Here is a 24,747-nt window from a genome sequence, read left to right as displayed (position 1 = left end):
TGGGGAGATAACAATGTGCCAGAGGCGAATGACGTTTTTTTTTTACGATACGTATAGAAGAAGTACGTTTGGATCTGTGAGGGAAAGTGGTTATTGTTCGCCTTTGCTGAGAATCCAGGACATTATGTTTCACTCAGTAATGTGAACCTTACATGTTGACGTGTGTTGGATAGCCGCTGTCCCTGCTCGGAGTGACTTTGTTATGGGGAACTTTGCCTTCCACTAATAACTGTGTTCAAATTGGCTATTCAAAATAATGTTAAATGCTCCATATAGCCTACTAAGCAACACAAGGTTGCCATTTAAAAACACTTTCTGGTCACATTTCAAGCAATTCACATTACTACATATAAATGTAATTTTAGCCATAACGATTCCCCTATCTAAGCTAAACTTAGGTAAGTCCATTACCAGGTAATGTCCATAAGCATGAACATTACTAAAATATAATAGTAGATTCTGTTCGTCTTTGAAAGATTTCTGACAGGTAGCCTAGTGGTCGGGCCAGTAACCGAAAGGTTGTTAGATCGAACCTCAGAGCTGGCAAGGTAAAAATCTGTCGTTCTGCCCCTGAACAAGGCAGTTAATCACACTGTTCCTAGGCCGTCATTGTAAATAATAATTTGTTCTTAACTGACTTGCCTAGTTAAATAACATCAGAGCACCTAAACTCCATGGCGTGTTTAGTGTGGGTTTTGGGACACATTCCTCGTTTTGAAATATTTGACAGGGAGGGAAAACGTTGAAAATGCTTAATTTATGCCGCGTTCACGTATTAGTCTGAACTAGGAAACTCGGAAATGTCCGACTTGCTAACTGGTTTGAACGCGGCACCTGTACAATTAACTACAACAGTTAGCAAGTCGGAAATGTCCGAGTTTCTTAGTTCAGAGTAGCACGTGAACGAGGCATAAATCCAAGTGAATCTGCGACCAAGATGTGCCTTCGGTCACTGTGTTTGAGGAGAACCTTGTAAAATGTGGTTAGTTTAGCCAAGTCAATAGCCTCATACATTTTCAAATACCGTCCTAAATGGACACATGAATAAATCTGAAAAAGATGCATAGCGCTGTGCAGTCAGCATATTGTCGATGCGTAAATACACATTTAATTTAACACGAGAAAGATTGATTTCGTACAAATTAAGTCTCTTTTCTCAGATGCATCTCTCTCTTTCCATGTGTCCCCTTTTCCCCATGCAACTATGCTCGCATGTAATCCGCTACAATAGCTGTTAAATCAAGGCCTGATTGACAGCCCCTGACAAATAACTGATTGATTGCGGTGGAGTAGAATTGACAGTTGATGGAGGGGTGGAGATAGACATAGAAGGGCGGTGTATATTATAGGCTACTGAAAACATGTGACATTCTCATCCCTCCATCACTGCATTGGTCTGTTCCTGTCAACGCTTGTCTGAATCGAGTTGAAGTGGTTGATCTTCTGGTTGTGGGATATAATTCACATTAGAAAATGTATGTGTAAACTAAGATACAGGCTTGTGTTAAGATTCAAGATTCAATTGGCCAAAAGTGCCAAAAACAATGCTTATTAGTGCATTAGTCATTAGAAAACAAATGAATAACGATTTAATTTATTTTTATGAGTACATTTCCCATCTCCTAAGTATCATGTAGCTCATGTCTTCCAGTAATAACCATTACCACATCGCCAACCTATTCATTTGCCAAATACCTTCACTTGCGTCTATATACAGTACTTTTTCAGACGCTGAAAAATCTAAACAAGCCTTGAACTGTCCTGCCTCGAGGATGGTGAGAGCGCGCACAACAACCCAACTATTCCTCCCTATCTCCTCCCCCGCGCTGTAAAAATAGAGGATAACGTCACATCCCCTTGACCCTCCAATCACCTCAGGGTCCCATTTGATTGGAAGGCGGCAAAGGCTTTAATCTCGGACTAATTCAGATGCTTTTGAAGTGAGCATTTCTACCAGTTCGTACTTTGGGAGTATAGAGAGCGGACCTGCTGGGAGATACAGAACGCGCTATGCCTATGATGCAAGACGCAGCCTCGGATCCGCGATAACATCGCAATCACTCTCCTGTATCTTCTTCCTGCTTACCAGCCGCACCTTCTTATTTTCCTCTCACTATAAGGATTATTACACGCAATAACAACACTTTTTTTCTCTCCTGATTTTCGAGAGAGGTTGTAATTGCTTTTCGCCTTTCTTGATGAATCTGATAAATGCATTACCGACTAATTTCGTGAGAATTAGGACATGATCACATCGCCCTCGGTGTCTGCTGTGAGCAATAGTAATACTCATCTAGTCTGGGAGAGCATCAACTCTCGGAATAACATCAACAAGCCTTTTCTTCATTCCGTTCCCCCGTCGGACCATCTACGGCAAGCTAAGCGAGTCCCCATCAAGGTTTTGAGAATGCTTACGGCACGATCAGGACACATTTTGCACCCAGAGTATCTTCAACCGTTACCATCTACCCCGATTAGCCCTATTGAGGTAAGATTTAAAAAATAATAATTTTAAAAAACTAAGAACTGAACTAATAAGTTAAAGTTGAATGTTTTTGTTGTTTTGTAACCATTACAAATAGAAACGGTTCTCCCGGAATGTAGCACAGGAAACAGCATATAAATAACGATGTATTATATCGAAGTGTAGATGTGGGCTATTCTATTATAGAGCTCATTGGTAAAATACATGTTTTATAAATGTAGGAAATGTTCATGTTCTCTTAGAGCTCGGCTATTCTCTCGCGTAAAAGCTGCGCATTGCGCACTACTCTTTTATTTTGGGGTGGCGGCGGAGAAGGGCTCGGACATTCGGTTGCTGGATGCATTTCGATCAAAAGTCCTCTTGTTTGACTGTTTTTTATATTTTTTTCACTATTCAATTTGTAAATATCGGTCTTGTTGTTTTCTCTACAGCTAGATGCCAAGAAGAGTCCATTGGCACTGCTGGCGCAGACATGCTCTCAAATCGGTAAACCAGACCCCCCTCCCTCTTCCAAACTCTCCTCGATTACATCTAATGGATCTAGTGACAAGGAATCCAAATCCGGTCCATTAAAAATGAGCGACATCGGTGTGGATGACAAATCTAGCTTCAAACCCTATTCGAAACCGTCCGATAAGAAGGACTCGTCCTCGGGCGTTTCGAGTGGAGAGAAGACTGGTTTCCGAGTACCGAGCGCCACCTGTCAGCCGTTCACGCCACGGACAGGCAGCCCCAACTCCAGCACTTCTGCCTCTCCCATGCCGTCTGAGGGGAAGTGTGGAGACAGGGAGGACAAGAAAGATTCCGATTGTAATAAAAATGGCACAACGGACGGATCTGGAACCACTAACAGCCACAGCAGGATAAGCGTGAGTTGCGGTGGAATTAACGTGGAGGTGAACCAGCACCAGGAGACGCCCGGGTCCAAAGCCCCGTCTTCGGAATCGTCCTCCATAACCTCCGCTTCCTCAGCTTCCGGACTGGGGTCAGGACTTGTAGCCCCGGTCTCTCCTTACAAACCTGGTCAGACAGTTTTTCCCCTGCCGCCTGCTGGCATGCACTACCCCGGGAGTTTAGGGGCCTACGCAGGTTATCCCCAACACTATCTCCCCCACGGCGGCAGCCTGGTTAACGCACAGCTGGCCAGCATGGGCTGCAGTAAAGCCGGATCCAGCCCACTGGCTGGGGCCTCTCCACCCTCCATCATGTCAGCCAGCCTGTGTAGAGACCCTTACTGCTTAAGTTACCATTGTGCCAGCCACTTAGCGGGCGCTGCCAGTGCCTCACAGCAGTGCCACGACAACGCGATGAAATCCGGGTACCACCACATGTACCCGACACACCTTTTGCACGGCATGCACTCCTCTCCGCAGTCGTTCAGTGGACACCCTTTGTACCCTTATGGTTTCATGCTCCCCAACGACCCACTTCCTCACGTCTGTAACTGGGTGTCTGCGAACGGACCCTGCGACAAGCGTTTCTCCTCTTCCGAGGAGCTGCTGATACACCTGCGGACGCACACCGCCTTCACCGGGGCGGAAAAGTTGATATCGGGTTACCCTAGTTCCTCATCTTTAGCGAGTGCTGCGGCTGCCGCTATGGCGTGCCACATGCACATGCCGCAGTCAGGAGGCCCTGGAAGCCCCGGGACACTGACCCTGAGGAGTCCGCATCACGCGTTGGGACTAAGCAGCCGTTACCATCCGTACTCCAAGAGCCCCCTGCCTACCGGAGCCCCTGTTCCCGTCCCCGCAGCTACCGGGCCATACTACTCCCCATATGCACTGTACGGCCAGAGACTCACCACAGCATCGGCGCTGGGATACCAGTGAAACAGACTTGACTTTTGAAAAGTTTATAATTATAAAATGCAAATATAAAGACTTTTATATCAACGCTCCACCTATGGACAGGATCCGTGGACTGTATTTATTTATGTCGACTGAAAGCGGACGATAATAGCTACAAATTGAAGATATTTGAGAGACTCGAAGTGCATTATGTTTAAACTGAACTCTATAGGTAAAATGAAAACACACATGGTAGAATACTAATAAAATAGAGGTTTTCATTTCGATGTTCATTTGAAATTGATATGATTGTATTGTTCTTATTTAATGTTTCATTGAAAAGAAAATAATTGACATGCATGTTTGTTTCTTAAAATCCCAAATTGTCCACATTTAAAATTGCCGTTATTTTTCAGGTGTATACCAGCGAAAGAGAATTGGTATTTTTTTGTATGTATTCTGGAAAAATAAGAAACGATTCTGTTCCATATTTCCGTGTGCCTCCTTTTATGATAACAACAAGACCTACATTTTTAACATGCTATTTCATTAAACAGTTTCTGGTTTCTTTATGATTTTAAATTGACATTATGAGATGTGCTGATCTGGGAAGTTAATCTTATTAACTGGTTGCCTATACAAACAACTGGAACGTTATTTACAGAGTAGGCTATGTTTTTATTTTAATGTTCACTTTAAAGTGCACTTTATTTCTACAACATCTCTATAGAGTTTCATGTGATATTTTTTTTTGCATTATACATTGTTTTAAACTAAATCATTTGACTTGAAAGTTGAAACACTAGGCTATTTTAACTAAACACACACCTTTGAAATCGAATGCAACTAAGATTGGACATTATTTCAACAATAGTGTATAGCTAGCTGAACGTCATGATTGAGTGTGTGAGCGCGCTGTGTGCAAGTGTGTCTGCATGTTCTAAAAACGGGATACATCCATCAAAGCATGTTAATAATTGTTGATTGACGATGAGTTTTGACATTATTGCTGTAGTGATTTGATTTAGGTCATTTCCAAATAAGTATTGTTGGCTAAATATAGTTTTCAATATTTGATGTAGAAAAATGTCTCTTGACATTGTCTGGTTAATAGTGATCCCCCTCGAGCAACAAACAGACAACGCCTCATTTTGAAATGCGTTATCAAGGTATTAGTTGATCTAAATTTAATTTACTATATTGTCTCAATAATTCACGAGTCATTGAAGATGTATTAATTATGGATATAGAGTATCCTACTACAAACAGATACGGCAAAACTCTAGAAGGGAATAATATTGTATAGGATTACATAAGGAACATTGCGCATACTTGATTTTAGAATGTCTCTATAATCTATTTCCACTTTGGCCCCACTTCAATATAGTTGGTTGAAAATAACTGATGATTTTAGAGACATCCAGCTGGGTGCAGACATCAATTTAACGTCGATTCCACATTGGTCAATGTCATTTCATTGAAATCAAATCACATTGTATTGGTCACATACACATATTTAGCAGATGTTATTGCAGGTGCAGCGAAATGCTTGTGTTTCTAGCTCATACGGTGCTGTAATATCTAATAATTCACAACAATACACACATCTAAAGTAAAATAATGGAATTAAGAAATATATAAATAATGATGTGGAAACAACGTTGATTAAAGCAGTGTGTGCCCAGTAGTGTAACATTTATGTGTGATTCAGAAATTTGTAGGAGATCATTTCCAAATGCCATGATCTAGCCTATAGTTTAAACAGGATTATCACACAAACTTTTAAATATACACCCGACTATACTCAGCTTTTTAATTACAGTAGATGTCTAACTAGCCTAATTTATACAAAAAAATGTGTTGTTGGCTGATTCATTCCTTAGATCAAACGGTGTTGAAGTTTCGTGCACATTTTTGTTTCATATTGAAATTCATCAACAGCTGGTCTATAGGCCTAACTGTTCGCTGCTCTGTATACTGCCGTTTGCTATGTTAAATAAGGCCACACAATCTTAAATTGCATGGTTACAGACACACCATATTAGTCCAGTAATTAATCATGCCTTTATTGCATTCAGGCGAGAAAAAAATGGTTGCCACATTTTTTAAAGAAATACGTAGGCAAGCCAAAAGTTAGGTCTGTTGCTTTTCACAGAATATTCCACACAAAATCTACAAAATGGCTGCGAAACGGGCCAATCCCCGAGATAACAATACCATTTTACGATCAAGAAATAGGCCATATTACTCAAATACCAATAGCTAATGGGTTAACCTTACAAGTCCAAAAGATTAATTCATGTTTTTAATTGCATAATTGGGAAACTTTTTGGACTGCATAATTGGGAATACAGTGGAACTCAATCATTTAGCCTACTATAGTTCTGCTTGGTGCCATTGGTGTCAAACATCAACAGGATAACAGTAGGGTCCCACTGGACACACACTGGTTGAATCAACATTGTTTCCACGTCATGTTATTTCAATTAACCAACTTGGAATAGACCTTGAATTGACATCTGTGCTCAGTGGGGTGAATTCCGAAAAAGTGGGACACTTTTTGCCTTTCAGTCTTATGTAACTTTTTAGACATCTATTCAGCATAGCCCAACACATGATACATTTCTGAAATCCTCAACATGTTTCCTAATCACACAAAATTGAATCAAATTTCCAATGGGCTAGAATGAATGGCCTATCCCAGTTTATCTAACCTGCTGTCCCAGTTTCCCAAATGTGCACTGAAAATATGGTTTTGGCTCAGTGTACACAAATGGGTGTGTCATGCTTTCTGTGAATATGATATCAACATTTGTCCTTTTTGTGTGATTAGGAAACATGTTGAGGATTTCAGAAGTATATTATGTGTTGGGCTAATATGTTGAATAGATGTTGAAAAATGGGTTACAGAAGACCGAAATGCAAAACGTGTCCCACACGTTCTGAATTCACCATATATTTTAGAAGTGAAATTGTTTTAATTGAATTAAATATACAGTAGCCTATAGCTTAAGGTCTTGTACCAGCCTTATTTATCAAACACAAATATGTTGTGTCTGAATATATAGTTGACAGGCCTTTACGTATTTTCTTCCTGTTCTACCTGAAAATAGCTTCAAGCTGAAGCCAGATATTCTCCTCTATACAGGCACAAACTGGTGCAAGGCACAATGTCCCATTTCCTTCATTCTGTGTGAAAGACGAGATGTCACACCGTGGACGTGTCTGAAGTGACAGGCTAGAATAGAGCGCATCAGCCCTATAACAGAGAGCACTGCCACACATCGATCTATTGGCTTATCTGTTCGTCAAACGTTCAAGTGTTTCCACTTTGCATCTATAACTCATGAAAATACTATACTCTGGAAATGTTCTTGAATATGAATTAATGAATGAGTTATTTGTAAATGACTTTGACCTCTGAATGATAGCTACACTCATCCACCCTGTCATTGGTAATTTAGCTGAATACCGTCTCAGAGAGATCGCTCTCGTCTTGGTCCACCAGCAGCTATAGTCAAAACCAACTTCTCTGTTTGTTAATGTGTGTGTACATGTGTGAGTTTGTTTGTGTGTGTGTGTACACATGCGTGAATAAGTATGTATGTGTGTGTGTGTGTGTGTGTATGTGTCTGTGTCTGTGTGTGTGTGTGTCGGTCTGGAGGCCCACACACGTTCTAAACTGATGTAATGACGGTGAAAGGGAGCGATTTCCATTTTTACCCACATCATGGTGGCTGTGTGTGGAGGTCCCAGATGGAAGGCAATTTATCATGTGCCCCTCCCTTGGCCTGTCACTTGGGGAACAGGCAGGCACATGTGTGCATGAATTACCAGCACTACCCCCTTCCACTTGCTCACAGTGGGGAGAAGCCAACAAGCAGAGGAGAAAAAGGACTTAGCTACAGCATTAGTGCTTCATGCCAGTAGTACAATACAGAGTGAATGTACTAAGGCATAAAACTGTCTGGAAGGACGATGAGATTGTAGGGAGGGAGAGAACAGTCGGATTATAGCACAGAGGGGATATTGTTAGGCGATATTGTAATATTTCTTTACCTTAAAAATATGAAAGGTGATTAATAATCCATGGTTTTGTGTTGGCAAAACCACTCACACCGTTGTCTCAATGTGCATTAAAGTTTATAACAGAACAATCTGAAAATGTGAATTGATTGTTGTAAATGGGAGGTCGTTTTGGTGACAGACAGAGCAATGACAAAAAAACACACAGGTCACAGAGGAAGAGGTTAAGTGAGATTCATTCCCTAAACTGTCCCAGGAAACATTTACTGGCTGGGGTCAAGGACAAGGCTTTTACAAGGGAACACAGCCCTAACAGAGCAGGATTACTGTCTCATCTGTTAGCACAGCATGGTGAGAATGGAGAGCCTTTGCTGTTGATCTTTGAAGTGTCTGCATATCTATCGACTATGTATCGCCTATCTATCGAATATCTATCGCCTACCTATTGCCTACCTATCGCATGTCTATTGCCTATCTATCGTCTATCTATCACCTATCTATTCTGGTTTATGCAACAGACCAAGTATTTAACCTGGCTGGTTGAATGAGATACCACAATGGACAGTATTAGCCCACCGAGCCAAGCCTCTAAGAGCTAACAGGTCTCGGCCAGACACGGTAACTCATCACACAAGCACAGTTCAGTGAACCATTTCTGCTACACTTGCTCTGTCTTCTGAGATCTGTGGTTTTAAAAGAACAGGAGACATTTTAGTGTTCGGACTTATCAGTGATACTATACCATCTTTCACCTACCTACAATGCACGGGTGCAGGACATCTGGCAGGCAGGACATTTGGCCTTGGGAAACCCAGGACGTGAGTCACACACCTCACCCCGTAGTCAACCCTCTCTCCTGAATTACCCTCCACCTCTAAAGCTGTCATTAGTGGGTGTGTGACACAATATAAAGACACACCATTGTCTGCTATGGCAAGTCTATAGTTTGGGCAACAGCTGTGTCAATACAGGGGAAGCAGCTATAATGTTTGAGCCCCATTCCAGACATAAGTCAAAGAGCAATTATTCTCCTTTATGAGTGTGGTCTCTGTTAGGAGGGCAAGATGATAATTAAAGGCCTATCCTTGGAAAAACAGTAGGCTTACCCTACAACCATGATTATTATGCGGTTGTTTTGTTAGGTTTTAGATTGCATGGTTATGCTTGATGCATTTTGTGTTTTGGGCTTCATTTTGTGTTTTGGGCTTCATTTTGTGTTTTGGACAAGCACCACAGTTGTGTTTTAATGTCAAACAAACATCTCATAACTAGAGGTCGACCGATTATGATTTTTCAACACAGATACCGATTATTGGAGGACCAAAAAAAGCCGATACCGATTAATCGGTCGATTTCTTTTATTTATTTGTAATAATGACAATTACAACAATACTGAATGAACACTTATTTTAACTTAATATAATACATCAATAAAATCAATTTAGCCTCAAATATGTAATGAAACATGTTCAATTTGGTTGAAATAATGCAAAAACAAAGTGTTGGAGAAGAAAGCAAAAGTGCAATATGTGCCATGTAAGAAAGCTTAAGTTCCTTGCTCAGAACATGAGAACATATGAAAGCTGGTGGTTCCTTTTAACATGAGTCTTCAATATTCCCAGGTAAGAAGTTTTAGGTTGTAGTTATTATAGGAATTATAGGACTATTTCTCTCTATACCATTTGTATTTCATATACCTTTGACTATTGGCTGTTCTTATATGCACTTTAGTATTGCCAGTGTAACAGTATAGCTTCCGTCCCTCTCCTCGCTCCTCCCAGGGCTCGAACCAGGAACACAACGACAACAGCCACCCTCGAAGCAGCGTTACCCATAGCTCCACAAAAGCCGCGGCCCTTGCAGAGCAAGGGGAACAACCACTCCAAGTTTCAGAGCGAATGACGTTTGAAACGCTATTAGCGCGCACCCCGCTAACTAGCTAGCCATTTCACTTCGGTTAGACCAGCCTAATCTCGGGAGTTGATAGGCTTGAAGTCATAAACAGCGCAATGCTTGAAGCATTGCAAAGAGCTGCTGGCAAAGGCACGAAAGTGCTGTTTGAATGAATGCTTACGAGCCTGTTGGGGCCTACCATCGCTCAGTCAGACTGCTCTATCAAATCATAGACTTAATTATAAAATAATAACACACAGAAATGCGAGCCTTAGGTCATTAATATGGTCGAATCCGGAAACTATCATCTCGAAAACAAAACGTTTATTCTTTCAGTGAAATACGGAACCGTTCCGTATCTAACGGGTGGCATCCATTAGTCTAAATATTCCTGTTACATTGCACAACCTTCAATGTTATGTCATAATTACGTAAAATTCTGGCAAATTATTTCGCAACTAGCCAGGCGGCCCAAACTGTTGCATATACCCTGACTCTGCGTGCAATGAATGCAAGAGAAGTGACAAAATTTCACCTGGTTAATATTGTCTGCTAACCTGGATTTCTTTTAGCTAAATATGCAGGTTTCAAAATATATACTTCTGTGTATTGATTTTAAGAAAGGCATTGATGTTTATGGTTAGGTACAGTCGTGCAACGATTGTGCTTTTTTCGCAAATGCGCTTTTGTTAAATCCTCATTATATGCAACACAGGACATGCTAGATAAACTAGTAATATCATCAACCGTGTGTAGTTAACTAGTGATTATGATTGATTGATTGTTTTTTATAAGATAAGTTTAATGCTAGCTAGCAACTTACCTTGGCTTCTTCCTGCATTCGCATAACAGGCAGGCTCCTCGTGGAGTGCAATGTAAAGCAGGTGGTTAGAGCGTTGGACTAGTTAACTGTAAGTTTGCAAGATTGAATCCCCGAGCTGACAAGGTACAAATCTGTCGTTCTGCCCCTGAACAAGGCAGTTAACCCACCGTTCCTAGGCCGTCATTGAAAATAAGAATGTATTCTTAACTGACTTGCCTGGTTAAATAAAGATTAAATAAAGGTGTAAAAAAATGTTTAAAAATCGGCCAAATCGGTGTCCAAAAATACAGATTTCCGATTGTTATGAAAACTTGAAATCGGCCCTAATTAATCGGCCATTCCGATTAATCGGTCGACCTCTAGTGTAGGTGTCCTGAAGGGCAGGTAGTTTGCCCCCGGTGATGCATTCTGCAGACCTCACTACCCTCTGGAGAGCCTTACGGCAACACTCACTACCGAGTTCCAGACTGCCTCTGGAAGCAACGTCAGCATAATAACTGTTTTTTGTTGAGAGCTTCATGACATGTGTTTCCATGGCCGAGCAGCCGCACACAAGCTTAAGATCACCATGCGCAATGCCATGCGTCGGCTGGAGTGGTGTAAAGTTCACCACCATTAGACTCTGGAGAAGTGGAAACGCATTCTATGGAGTGATGAATCACCCCTCACTATCTGGCATGCCGACCGATGAATCTGGGTTTGACGGATGTCAGTAGAACACTCCATGCTCAAATTCATAGTGCCAACTGTGAAGTTTGGTGGAGGAGGAATAATGGTCTGGGGCGATTTTTCATGGTTCGGGCTAGGCCCCTTAGTTCCAGTGAAGGGAAATCTTAACGCTACAGCATACAATGACATTCTACACGATTTTGTGCTTCCAACTTTGTGGCAACAGTTTAGGGAAGGTCCATTCCTGTTTCAGCATGACAAAGTGAGGTCCATATATAAATAGTTTGTTGAGATCGGTGTGGAAGAACTTGACTGGCATACACAGAGCCCTGACCTCAACCCCATTGAACCCCATTGGGAGGATTTGGAACGCTGACTGTGAGCCAGGCCTAATCACACGACATCAGTGCCCAACCACGCTAATGCTCTTGTGGCTGAATGGAAGCAAGTCCGGCAGCAATGTTCCAATATCTAGTAAAAAGCCTTACCAAAAGAGTGGAGGCTGTTATAGCAGCAAAGGTGGACCAAGTCCATATTAATGCCCATAATTTTGGAATGAGATGTTTAACAAGCAGATGTCCACATACTGGTGGTCATGTAGTGTGTGTAATTTACGGCGAGGCTCCAACATGGCATGTACCTGTGTATTCTCATACCTTCACAGTGTAGTATAACACATGAAGGCCCTTGTACTAAAGGGTGTCACGCTAAAACCATCCTCTCACAGACACAGTGATTTATGACTGCGGGCGGAGGGCCGTTGAGATAGATATCCACAGCTTCTGTGATTGTAGTAATGACGCCATAAAGGGCACAGCATGAATCTAAGCAGGGCTCCGGACTGCATCAAGCAAATTACATTATCACCCAGCGCTAACTGAATGTAACTAATCCCCTAGAAGATAGAAATCAACATCGTCAACGGTCACACGTCATATCCATGAGCGCTAAAGCACCCCGTTCTGACAAGCTGTAATGCAGAGAACTGTAATGCAGACCATTTCACCCTCTAAACAGACTAAGCCGAGAATCCATGCAGGAAACCCTCCTCCACATGCATGCAGACACACTTCCTTCAAATGTGATTTCCTCTCCTCATTGATTCACAAATGTAAAGTGCTCTCTCATCTAGGTAATATGTGAAAGTGGTGGGCATCATCAAAGCTTTCCATATACGCCACTCAAAAAAACTCCCAACTCACTTGACCTGACACCTCGTGCTTTAGAAGGCCTAATTGAGGTTACTGGCGTCCGCTTTGGGATCTACACTATATCCTCGATATGCGGCTGTTTCACTTCACAGATAATTACGCCCATAATAATAATGCACATTTTCCTGTTTCTGACTAATAATATTATATGAAAATCAGAGCCGGTTCTAGCCTTTTGGGGGTTTAAGCAAAACATTTTAGTGGGCCCCCTCTTGACAGCAAAGATGACATTTTAAGTTAATTTCCTGCAATTCTACACATTTTGATGCAATTTTAAATACATTTGTTTTGCAGTTCTACACATTTTGCAATCGGGTGTAGAGAAAATGTGTACATTTTAAAGCATAATTCAGTCATTAAAGCCCTGAATTATGCCATGTTATTGATATCTGAGTGAGAGTGACTAACAAAATCAATGGGGGCCCCCTAGAGGTTAGGGCCCCTGGGATATCTATGGTATTCTGCCATGATAGCTGGCTAGACTATTTTACCAATCAAAAAAGTGTAAGCTGACATGGCTAATTGAGTGACTGTCAGTGATGACATAACAAGAGGAAAATTGCTGATGTCTTTTTCTCTTCATTCTTCCATATCAATGAGGACCAAGGTTGTGTTGTTGGGCTTTGATTCCATGATATCATCTAGATCAAATCAAATTTGATTTGTCACATGCACTGAATACAACAGATGTAGACCTTACTGTGTAATGCTTACTTACAAGTCCTTAACCAACAATGCAGTTCAAGAAAGTATAAAATAAAAAGTTACATAATAAAATAACAATGAGGCTATAAACGGGGGTTACTGGTACCGAGTCAATGTGCAGGGGTACAGGTTAGTCGAGGTAATTTGTACATGTAGGGAGGGGTAAAGTGACTATGCATAGATAATAAGCAGCAAGTATCAGCAGTGTAAAAACAAATGGGGGGGTGGTAAATGTAAATAGTCCGGTGGCCATTTGATTAATTGTTTAGCAGTCGTATGGCTTGGGGGTAGAAGCTGTTAAGGTGCTTTTTGGACCTAGACTTGGCGCTCCGGTACTGCTTGCCGTGCAGTAGCAGAGAGAACAGTCTATGACTTGGGTGACTAGAGTCTTTGACAAGTTTTTGGGCCTTCCTCTGACACCACCTAGTATATCCTGCCATCCAGGACCTATAGGAGCTTGGCACCAGTAATGTACAGAGCCATATGCTCTACCCTCTGTAGCACCTTACCGTCTGATGTCGAGCAGTTGCCATACCAGGCGGTGATGCAACCGGTCAGGATGCTCTTGGTGGTGCAGCTGTAGAACTTTTTGAAGATCTGGGGACCCATGCCAAATCTTTTCAGTCTCTTGAGGGGGAATATGTGTTGTCGTGCCCTCTTCACGACTGTCTTGGTGTATTTGGACGATAATAGTTTGTTGGTGATGTGGACACCAAGAAACTTGAAACTCTCGACCCGCTCCACTATAGCCCCGTCGATGTGAATAGGGGCTTTCGGCCCTCCTTTTCCTGTAGTCCGCAATCAGGTCTTTGTCTTGCTCACATTGAGGGAGAGGTTGTTGTCCTGGTACCACACTGCCAGGTCTCTGACCTCCTTCCAATAGGATGTCTCATCGTTGTCGGTGATCAGGCCTACTACTGTTGTGTCGTCAGCAAACTTAATGATGGTGTTGGATTCGTGTTTGGCCATGCAGTTGTGGGTGAACAGGGAGTACAGGAGGGCACTAAGCACACACCCCTGAGAGGCCCCAGTGTTGAGGATCAGCGTGGCAGACGTGTTGTTGCCTACCCTTATCACTTGGGGGCGGCCCATCAGGAAGTCCAGGATCCAGTTGCAGAGGGAGGTGTTTAGTCACAGGGTCCTCAGTAATGAGCTTTGTTGGCACTGTGGTGTTGAACGCTGAGCTGTAGTCTAGGTTTTCCGGGATGATGGTGTTGATGTGAGCCATGACCAGCCTTTCAAAGCACTTCATGGCTACCAACGTGTTGGTAGTAATTTCGGCAGGTTACCTTCACTTTCTTGGGCACAGGGACTATGGTGGTCTGCTTGAAACATTTAGGTATTACATGGTCAGGAAGGTTGAAAATATCAGTGAAGACACTTGCCAGTTGGTCCGCGCATACTGAGTACATGTCCTGGTAATCTTTCTGGCCCTGCGGACTTGTGAATGTTGACCTGTTTAAAGGTCTTGCTCACATCGGATATGGAGAGCGTGATCACACAGACATCCGGAACAGCTGGTGCTCTCATGCATGATTCAGTGTTGCTTGCCTCGAAGCGAGCATAAAAGGCATTTAGCTCATCTGGTAGGCTCACGTCACTGGGCAGCTCGCGACTGGGTTTCCCTTTGTAGTCCGTAATAGTTTGCAAGCCCTGCCACATCCGACGAGCGTCAGAGCCGGTGTAGTAGGATTCAATCTTCTTCCCGTATTGATGCTTTGCCTGTTTGATGGTTCATCTGAGGGCATAGCGGGATTTCTTGTCAGCGCCCGGATTAGTGTCCCGCTCCTTGAAAGCGGCAGCTCTAGCCTTTCACTCGGTGCGGATGTTGCCTGTAATCCATGGCTTCTGGTTGGGATATGTACGTACTGTCACTATGGGGACATTGTCGTCGATGCACTTATTAATGAAGCCAGTGACTGAGTTGGTATGCTCCTCAATGCTATTGGATGAATCCTGGAACATTTTCCAGTCTGTGCTAGCAAAACAGTCCTGTAGTGTAGCATCCGTGTCATCTGAGCACTTCCGTACTGAGTGAGTCACTGGTACTTCCTGCTTTAGTTTTCGCTTATAAGAAGGAATCAGAAGGATAGAATTATGGTCAGGTTTGCCAAATCAAATCAAATTTATTGATATAGCCCTTCGTACATCAGCTGATATCTCAAAGTGCTGTACAGAAACCCAGCCTAAAACCCCAAACAGCAAGCAATGCAGGTGTAGAAGTACGGTGGCTAGGAAAACCTCCATAGAAAGGTAAAAAATGTCAGTTGGCTTTTAATAGCCGATCATTCAGAGTATCTCTACCGCTCCTGCTGTCTCTAGATAGTTGAAAACAGCAGGTCTGGGACCAGTAGCACGTCCGGTGAACAAGTCAGGGTTCCATAGCCGCAGGCAGAACAGTTGAAACTGGGGCAGCAGCACGGCCAGGTGGACTGGGAACAGCAAAGAGTCATCATGCCAGGTAGTCCTGAGGCATGGTCCTAGGGCTCAGGTCCTCCGAGAGAGAGAGAGAGAGAGAGAGAGAGAGAGAAAGAAAGAGAATTAGAGAGAGCATACTTAAATTCACACAGGACACCGGATAAGACAGGAGAAATACTCCAGATATAACAGACTGACCCTAGCCCCCTGACACATAAACTACTGCAGCATAAATACTGGAGGCTGAGACAGGAGGGGTCAGGAGACACTGTGGCCCCATCCGATGATATCCCCGGACAGGGCCAAACAGGCAGGATATAACCCCACCCACTTTGCCAAAGCACAGCCCCCACACCACTAGAGGGATATCTTCAACCACCAACTTACCATCCTGAGACAAGGCCGAGTATAGCCCACAAAGATCTCCGCCACGGCACAACCCAAGGTGGGCGCCAACCCAGACAGGAAGACCACGTCAGTGACTCAACCCACTCAAGTGACACACCCCTCCTAGGGACGGCATGGAAGCGCACCAGTAAGCCAGTGACTCAGCCCCAATTAGCAAAATGGAGAGCTTTGTATGCATCTGTGTGTTGAGTAAAGGTGGTCTAGAGTTTTTTTCCTTCTGGTTGCACATGTGACATGCTGGTAGTAACGAGGTAAAACAGATTTAAGTTTGCCTGCATTAAAGTCACCGGCCACTAGGAGCACCGCTTCTGGATGAGCATTTTCTTGTTTGCTTGTAGCCTTATACAGCTCATTGAGTGCGGTTGTAGTGCCAGCATCGGTTTGTGATGGTAAATAGACGACTATGGAAAATATAGATGAAAACTCTCTTGGTAGATTGCGTGGTCTACAGCTTATCATGAGGTATTCTACCTCAGGTGAGCAATACCTCGAGACTTCCTTAATAATATCGCCCACCAGCTGTTTTTGACAAATAGACACACACCCCCACCCCTCGTCTTACCAGACGTAGCTGTTATGTCTTGCCGATGCACGGAAAACCAAGCCAAATGTATATTATCCATGTCGTCGTTCAGTCACAACTCGTTGAAACATAAGATATTACAGTTTTTAATGTCCTGTTGGTAGGACAGTCTTGAACTGAGATTATCCAGTTTATTTTCCAGTGATTGCACATTGGCCAATAGAACGGATGGTAGAGGCGGGTTACCCACTCACTAACGAATTCTATCAAGGCACCCCGATCTCCGCCCAGTGTATTTCTGTCTTGTCTTCACGCCTGGTCACGGAGAAGCAGTATATCCTTCGCGTCGGACTCATTAAAGAAAAAATGTGTAATGATGTTATGATATCCAGAAGCCCTTTTGGGTCATAAGAGACGGTAGCAGCAACATTATGTATAAAATAAGTTAAAAACAATGCGAAAAAACACATAAAATAGCACAATTGGTTAGGACCCCCATAAAATGGCAGCCATCCCCTCAAGCGCCATTATTAAATCTGGAGCAGAGCACCAATCATCTGCACCACATTCATTCCTTTCTACTACCAAGTTGAATGAGTTCCATGTACAGTTGAAGTCGGAAGTTTACATACACTTAAATTGGAGTCAATATAACTCTTTTTTCAACCACTCCACACATTTCTTGTTAACTTGCTATGGCTGCATCCCACTAACGGGATAAGTGTCATCAACAACCGCTGAATAGCATAGCTCTACATACAATAAATATTACTAAAAATATTTATATTCATGAAATCACAAGTGCAATATAGGAAAACACACCTTAGCCTTTTGTTAATCCACCTGTCATGTCAGATTTTGAAATTATGCTTTACAGCGAAAGCAATCCAAGCGTTTGTGTAAGTTTATCGATCGCACGACAAAACATTAAGTACACTTAGCATCAGGTAACTTGGTCACGAAAATCAGAAAAGCAATCAAATTAATTGTTTACCTTTGATGATCTTCGGATGTTTTCACTCACGAGACTCCCAGTTACAGTTATTTTTGTTCCATAAAGATGATTTTTATATCCAAAATACCTCCGTTTGTTTGGCACGTTATGTTCAGAAATCCACAGGAAAGAGCGGTCACGACAACGCAGACGAAAATTCCAAATAGTTTCCATAATGTCCACAGAAACATGTCAAACGTTTTTTATAATCAATCCTCAGGTAGTTTTTAAAATATATAATCGATAATATATAAACCGCAAATGTCTTTCACAGTAGGAGAGGGAAAAGCAATACCTATCCAAACTCTGTTGCACAAGCAAAACTCATGTGACCACTTGACGCGATGTTATCGTTATGGCTCATTTTTCAAAATAAAAGCCTGAAACTATGTCTGAAGACTGTTGACACCTTGAGGAAGCGATAGGAAAAGGAATCGGGTTCATATCCCTTCATACCCCAAATCCAGCAAAGGGAGGCTATGGAACATGGAGTTTTCAAAATAGAGCCACTTCCTGTTTTGATTTTCCTCAGGGTTTCGCCTGCAATATCAGTTCTGTTATACTCACAGACAATATTTTGACAGTTTTGGAAACTTTAGAGTGTTTTCTATCCAATACTAATAATAATATGCATATATTAGCAACTGAGACTGAGGAGCTGGCCGTTTACAATGGGCACCTTTTTATCCAAGCTACTCAATACTGCCCCAGCAGCCATAAAATGTTAACAAACTACAGTTTTGGCAAGTCGGTTAGGACATCTACTTTAAGCATGACACAAGTAATTTTTCCAACAATTGTTAACAGACAGATTATTTCACTTATAATTCAGTGTATCACAATTCCAGTGGGTCAGAAGTTTACATAAAAATTCCAGAAAATGATGTCATGACTTTAGAAGCTTCTGATAGGCTAATTGACATCATTTGAGTCAATTTCAGGTATACCTGTGAATGTATTTCATGGCCTACCTTCAAAATCACTGCCTCTTTGCTTGACATCATGGGAAAATCAAAAGAAATCAGCAAGGCCTCAGAAACAAAATTGTAGACCTCCACAAGTCTGGTTCATCCTTGGGAGCAATTTCCAAACGCCTGAAGGTACCACGTTCATCTGTACAAGCAATAGTGCGCAAGTATAATATTGAAGCAACATCTAATGACATCAGTCAGGAAGTTAAAGCTTGGTCACAAATGGGTCTTCCAAATGGACAGTGAGCCCAAGCTTACTTCCAAAATGGTGGCAAAATAGCTTAAGGACAACAAAGTCAAGGTATTGGAGTGGCCATCACAAAGCTCTGACCTCAATCCTATGGAAGATTTGTGGGCAGAACTGAAAAAGCGTGTGCGAGCAAAGAGGCCTACAAACCTGACTCAGTTACACCAGCTCTGTCAGGAGGAATGGACCACATTCACCCAACTTATTGTGGGAAGCTTGTGGAAGGCTACCCAAAACGTTTGACCCAAGTTAAACAATTTAAAGGCAATGCTACCAAATACTAATTGAGTGTATGTAAACTTCTGATCCACTGGGAATGTGATGAAAGAAGTAAAAGCTGAAATAAATCATCCTCTCTACTAATATTCTGACAGTTCACATACTTAAAATAAAGTGGTGATCCTAACTGACCTAAAACAGGGAATCTTTACTAGGATTAAATGTCAGGAATTGTGAAAAACTGAGATTAAATGTAGTTGGCTAAGGTGTATGTAAACTTCAAAGGTTCAACTGTATATCTTGTATCAAAGAGATTTACTGTTTTCTTTCCTGATCAGATGAATTCATAGTAACACATATTCTTCATTATATTCCTCATTAGATGTATTTGTGATTAAAATATCTCATGCCGTTTTATTTGAGAATATTTAACTTTTTATGTAGCAAAGTCAGGTTATTTGTGTAATATTGACCACAACATGCTGCATGGGAGTTGCCATTGCCTGGGCTGATGCTAAAAATTCGACTTCCTGATTCTCTCCAGAACGCTGTAGCAGGAACCAAGTATGAACAAAATAATAAACAGAGCAGCAATATACAACAGCCATGTGATTTATAAGAGCCGTATTTATCAAGTTGATATAACCTATTCAACTATAACCAGCCGACACAATACTTTAGCGATTCATTCACGTCAGACTTCGAGATCACACACACACACACACACACACACACACACACACACACACACACACACACACACACACACACACACACACACACACACACACACACACACACACACACACACACACACACACACACACACACAAACAACAACAACAACAACAACAACAACACTGCACAAATCTCCATTCTCCCTACTCTCCAATGGATTCCAATAGATACTTCTCAGAGGAAATAAGAGCAGTGAAGATGGGGGCATTTTTCAACTCATCCACAGGCTGTAAGCGATGACGCTGCGATGTGTCACACATTGATCTGAGTCTGAGCACCGTATGAGGGAGCAGAGGGTATTAAACAGACTTAATGGGGCTGACTGGGAGACAAATATGGCCAGACACACAGCTATACATACAGTCCCAGGAAATACCAAGCTACGCATCCCTTTTACAGCTCTAATGTATTTAAGTGTTAACTGTGAAATTGAAGCTAAAATGACCTACTTCCCGTTGTGGTTGGTGGTGCATGTTTGTGTGTGGAGAGACAATATAGTAGCCACATAATAGGAGGTCATAACACGCTAAGCTAGCAGGTGGTAATGCATTACAATAAAGCAATGACCTATTTGGAGGAACATGTTGACTGCATGAGGAAGAGTTTAGTTGTGGGAAGGATGTGATGTCTTCCATGCAGTGGTGTAAAGTATTTCAAAGTACTACTTAAGTGGTTTTTTGGGGTATCTGTACTTTACTATTTATGTTTTTGATTGCTTTACTTTTACTTCTACATATGTTAAGAAAATATTGTAATTTTTAATCCTTACATTTTCCTTGACACCCAAAAGTACTCGTTACATTTCGATTGCTTTGCAGGACAGGAAAATATTCCAATTCACACACTTATCAACCAAACATCCCTGATCACCCTTACTGCCTCTGATCTGGTGGACTCACTAAACACACATACTTCGTTTGTAAATGATGTCTGAATGTTGGAAGGTGCCCGTTGCTTTCCGTAAATTAAAAATACAAGACAATGGTGCCATCTGGTTTGCTTAATATAAGGAATTTGAAATGATTTGTACTTTTACTTTTGATACTTAAGTATATTTTAAACCAAATACTTTAAAACTTTTACTCAAGTAGATTTTACTGGGTGACTTACTTTTACTTGAGTCATTTTCTATTAAGGTATCTTTACTTTTACTCAAGTATGACAGTACTTTTTCCACCAATGCTTCCATGTAATGTAATAGAGTTTCTGTCATATATAAAAAGGAACTAAATGTAAATGCAATACTTTCCAGACAGAATAGAGAAACTTTTATCACGATACACATACTTGAGGAGATGGCATTTGGCTCCAGTAGATAGATGAAAGACAAAAGTTACTGGTGAATGTATAAATAATTACATCGAGCCTCACTGAGTAACAGCAAGCAGGGTGGTTGGTGTTTTGGAGATAGTTAAATCACTATAGTTAAAGATAACGCTTGGGACTATCAAACATTGAGCGAATATTGACTTTGTTCTTATTATTGTTATTCGTAAAACGGCCAGCTTCAGTCAGCTGATTCTAGCCATCCCTTCTGGTTAGTTCTAGTCGGGCAGCTTCAGTCAGCTGATTCTAGCCATCCCTTCTGGTTAGTTCTAGTCGGGCAGCTTCAGTCAGCTGATTCTAGCCATCCCTTCTGGTTAGTTCTAGTCGGGCAGCTTCAGTCAGCTGATTCTAGCCATCCCTTCTGGTTAGTTCTAGTCGGGCAGCTTCAGTCAGCTGATTCTAGCCATCCCTTCTGGTTAGTTCTAGTCAGGCAGTTTCAGTCAGCTGATTCTAGCCATCCCTTCTGGTTAGTTCTAGTCGGGCAGCTTCAGTCAGCTGATTCTAGCCATCCCTTCTGGTTAGTTCTAGTCGGGCAGCTTCAGTCAGCTGATTCTAGCCATCCCTTCTGGTTAGTTCTAGTCGGGCAGCTTCAGACAGCTGATCCTAGCCATCCCTTCTGGTTAGTTCTAGTCGGGCAGCTTCAGTCAGCTGATTCTAGCCATCCCTTCTGGTTAGTTCTAGTCAGGCAGCTTCAGTCAGCTGATTCTAGCCATCCCTTCTGGTTAGTTCTAGTCGGGCAGCTTCAGTCAGCTGATTCTATCCATCCCTTCTGGTTAGTTCTAGTCAGGCAGCTTCAGTCAGCTGATTCTAGCCATCCCTTCTGGTTAGTTCTAGTCGGGCAGCTTCAGTCAGCTGATTCTAGCCATCCCTTCTGGTTAGTTCTAGTCAGGCAGCTTCAGTCAGCTGATTCTAGCCATCCCTTCTGGTTAGTTCTAGTCAGGCAGCTTCAGTCAGCTGATTCTAGCCATCCCTTCTGGTTAGTTCTAGTCAGGCAGCTTCAGTCAGCTGATTCTAGCCATCCCTTCTGGTTAGTTCTAGTCGGGCAGCTTCAGTCAGCTGATTCTAGCCATCCCTTCTGGTTAGTTCTAGTCGGGCAGCTTCAGTCAGCTGATTCTAGCCATCCCTTCTGGTTAGTTCTAGTCAGGCAGCTTCAGTCAGCTGATTCTAGCCATCCCTTCTGGTTAGTTCTAGTCAGGCAGCTTCAGTCAGCTGATTCTAGCCATCCCTTCTGGTTAGTTCTAGTCGGGCAGCTTCAGTCAGCTGATTCTAGCCATCCTTCTGGTTAGTTCTAGTCGGGCAGCTTCAGTCAGCTGATTCTATCCATCCCTTCTGGTTAGTTCTAGTCAGGCAGCTTCAGTCAGCTGATTCTAGCCATCCCTTCTGGTTAGTTCTAGTCGGGCAGCTTCAGTCAGCTGATTCTAGCCATCCCTTCTGGTTAGTTCTAGTCGGGCAGCTTCAGACAGCTGATTCTAGCCATCCCTTCTGGTTAGTTCTAGTCAGGCAGCTTCAGTCAGCTGATTCTAGCCATCCCTTCTGGTTAGTACTAGTCAGGCAGCTTCAGTCAGCTGATTCTAGCCATCCCTTCTGGTTAGTTCTAGTCAGGCAGCTTCAGTCAGCTGATTCTAGCCATCCCTTCTGGTTAGTTCTAGTCGGGCAGCTTCAGTCAGCTGCTTCTAGCCATCCCTTCTGGTTAGTTCTAGTCGGGCAGCTTCAGTCAGCTGATTCTAGCCATCCCTTCTGGTTAGTTCTAGTCGGGCAGCTTCAGTCAGCTGATTCTAGCCATCCCTTCTGGTTAGTTCTAGTCGGGCAGCTTCAGTCAGCTGATTCTAGCCATCCCTTCTGGTTAGTTCTAGTCGGGCAGCTTAGTCTCCCTTTCAGAGGACCCCCACTTTTGTTAGTGTCTTATTGGTAAGGTCACACCAAATACTTATCACCACATCTCGTTCCGCCTATCAGTGGCCTTGATTCCCGGGACTTCAGTTTCAGTTAAGTCTATGACCCCAGCACACTGTGTGGCCAGAAACGTGCTTTCCCCATCCTGATGAGCACTTCCACAGTTTACCCTCCTGCTGAAGTTTTCTCCTGTGGACTGAATCCCTGGATGTCTGATATTTAATTGTGCGTGCATCCATTAAACTCCCCTTAGCCTGGACATCCGCCTCATCCTTGTTTTGACTGGACATTGTGTAGTAGTTTCTACCGGTCTTAAGCCAGCACCTAAGGTATCTTATTACATTCATGGTTCTTCGATTCATTACAACCCTACCCCTATTTTTCAGTTATTATTATTATTGTTGTTATTGCTATAATTTTTTATAAAATGTTTCTTCTTCCTCCAGCTCCTGTGGCACATCTGGATGTCACAGGCCACATTGTGGGTTTACTGTCACAGCTCAGTGGGCAAACACCTGTCCCCCCCGAAGCCTCCACAGATCTGACAGTGAGATGTCTGTCGCCCCCATGGCACTGGCTCATCTGGTGATCACCGGGCTCTAGTAATTCCTGCACACGAAGAGCCCAAAGCAATGGATCTCAGAATGTGAGTTGACCAAAGGTCTTTCTCTCTGTCTCTTTCTCTCTCTCTCTCTCTCTCTCTCTCTCTCTCTCTCTCTCTCTCTCTCTCTCTCCCTTTCTTTCTTTTTCTCAGTGGAAACTATCTGTTCTATGGAAGTGCAGCTCCACCCATGTCAATGTACCATGACCTCCCACAGAAGTAGTGTTGTTATCCATCCCTCTGTAGTGTACAACCCTTCAGTTAGTCAGCCAGCCAGCCCTTCACACCAGATGCTCTCCACTGTCTGGCTGTGAGCTGTTATTGTCCGTGGCTGTGGACACAGTAAACATTTGATGAAGTGAGACCGGACCAGAGTAAGGCATTTAGACTAACAGATCCAGAGCGACTCGGCACAGCGGGAGATGTCATCACTGTCATCATCTTAGGTAAGTTGCTGTAATGACCTGTAGTTGCTATGGTAACTAGAATGTTTTTGCAAAGCTGTTTTATAAGATAAGACTACATAAACCAATGATTTGATTGGAATGAAAGGAAAACATTGTATTTGTATAGTTCCATGTTGCTACAGCAATGAATTGAAAATCCACCTAAATGCATGGTATAGGTGGAAGGTTATGTCAGTGGCCATTTTTGTGTTATGGGTTGTAGTTAGTGCTTGATGAAGGCCAATCTGGTGGCAGGGCTCTGAGGTGAACTCAACGGCTCCCCCTATGGACAACAGCATGTTGATCAGTGTGTATCTCTTGCAGCCGAGACACAGTGACACATGACTTCGATTAAATGGAG

At 42.6% G+C, this 24,747-nt stretch overlaps 1 protein-coding gene across 1 annotated transcript; it reads left to right on the top strand.

Moving 5' to 3' along the window:
- Positions 1 to 1,788: 1,788 nt before the first annotated feature.
- Positions 1,789 to 4,845, top strand: LOC109890057 (zinc finger protein 503-like). Its single transcript, XM_020482022.2, has 2 exons — positions 1,789 to 2,488; positions 2,917 to 4,845. The coding sequence occupies exons 1-2, from the start codon at positions 2,246 to 2,248 to the stop codon at positions 4,315 to 4,317; spliced, it is 1,644 nt and encodes a 547-aa protein (XP_020337611.1). The 5' UTR covers positions 1,789 to 2,245; the 3' UTR covers positions 4,318 to 4,845.
- The last annotated feature ends 19,902 nt before the right edge of the window (positions 4,846 to 24,747 follow it).

This window comes from Oncorhynchus kisutch, linkage group LG4, assembly GCF_002021735.2.
Source record: "Oncorhynchus kisutch isolate 150728-3 linkage group LG4, Okis_V2, whole genome shotgun sequence".
Lineage (NCBI taxonomy): Eukaryota > Metazoa > Chordata > Actinopteri > Salmoniformes > Salmonidae > Oncorhynchus > Oncorhynchus kisutch.
This window is presented reverse-complemented; position numbering and strand designations above follow the sequence as displayed.

Excerpts from the sequence above, each read along its gene's own strand:
- LOC109890057 (XM_020482022.2), top strand. The coding sequence starts at position 2,246 with ATGATCACATCGCCCTCGGTGTCTGCTGTGAGCAATAGTAATACTCAT. Across the intron at positions 2,489-2,916 it reads CCCCGATTAGCCCTATTGAG|CTAGATGCCAAGAAGAGTCC; the intron begins GTAAGATTTAAA and ends TTTTCTCTACAG.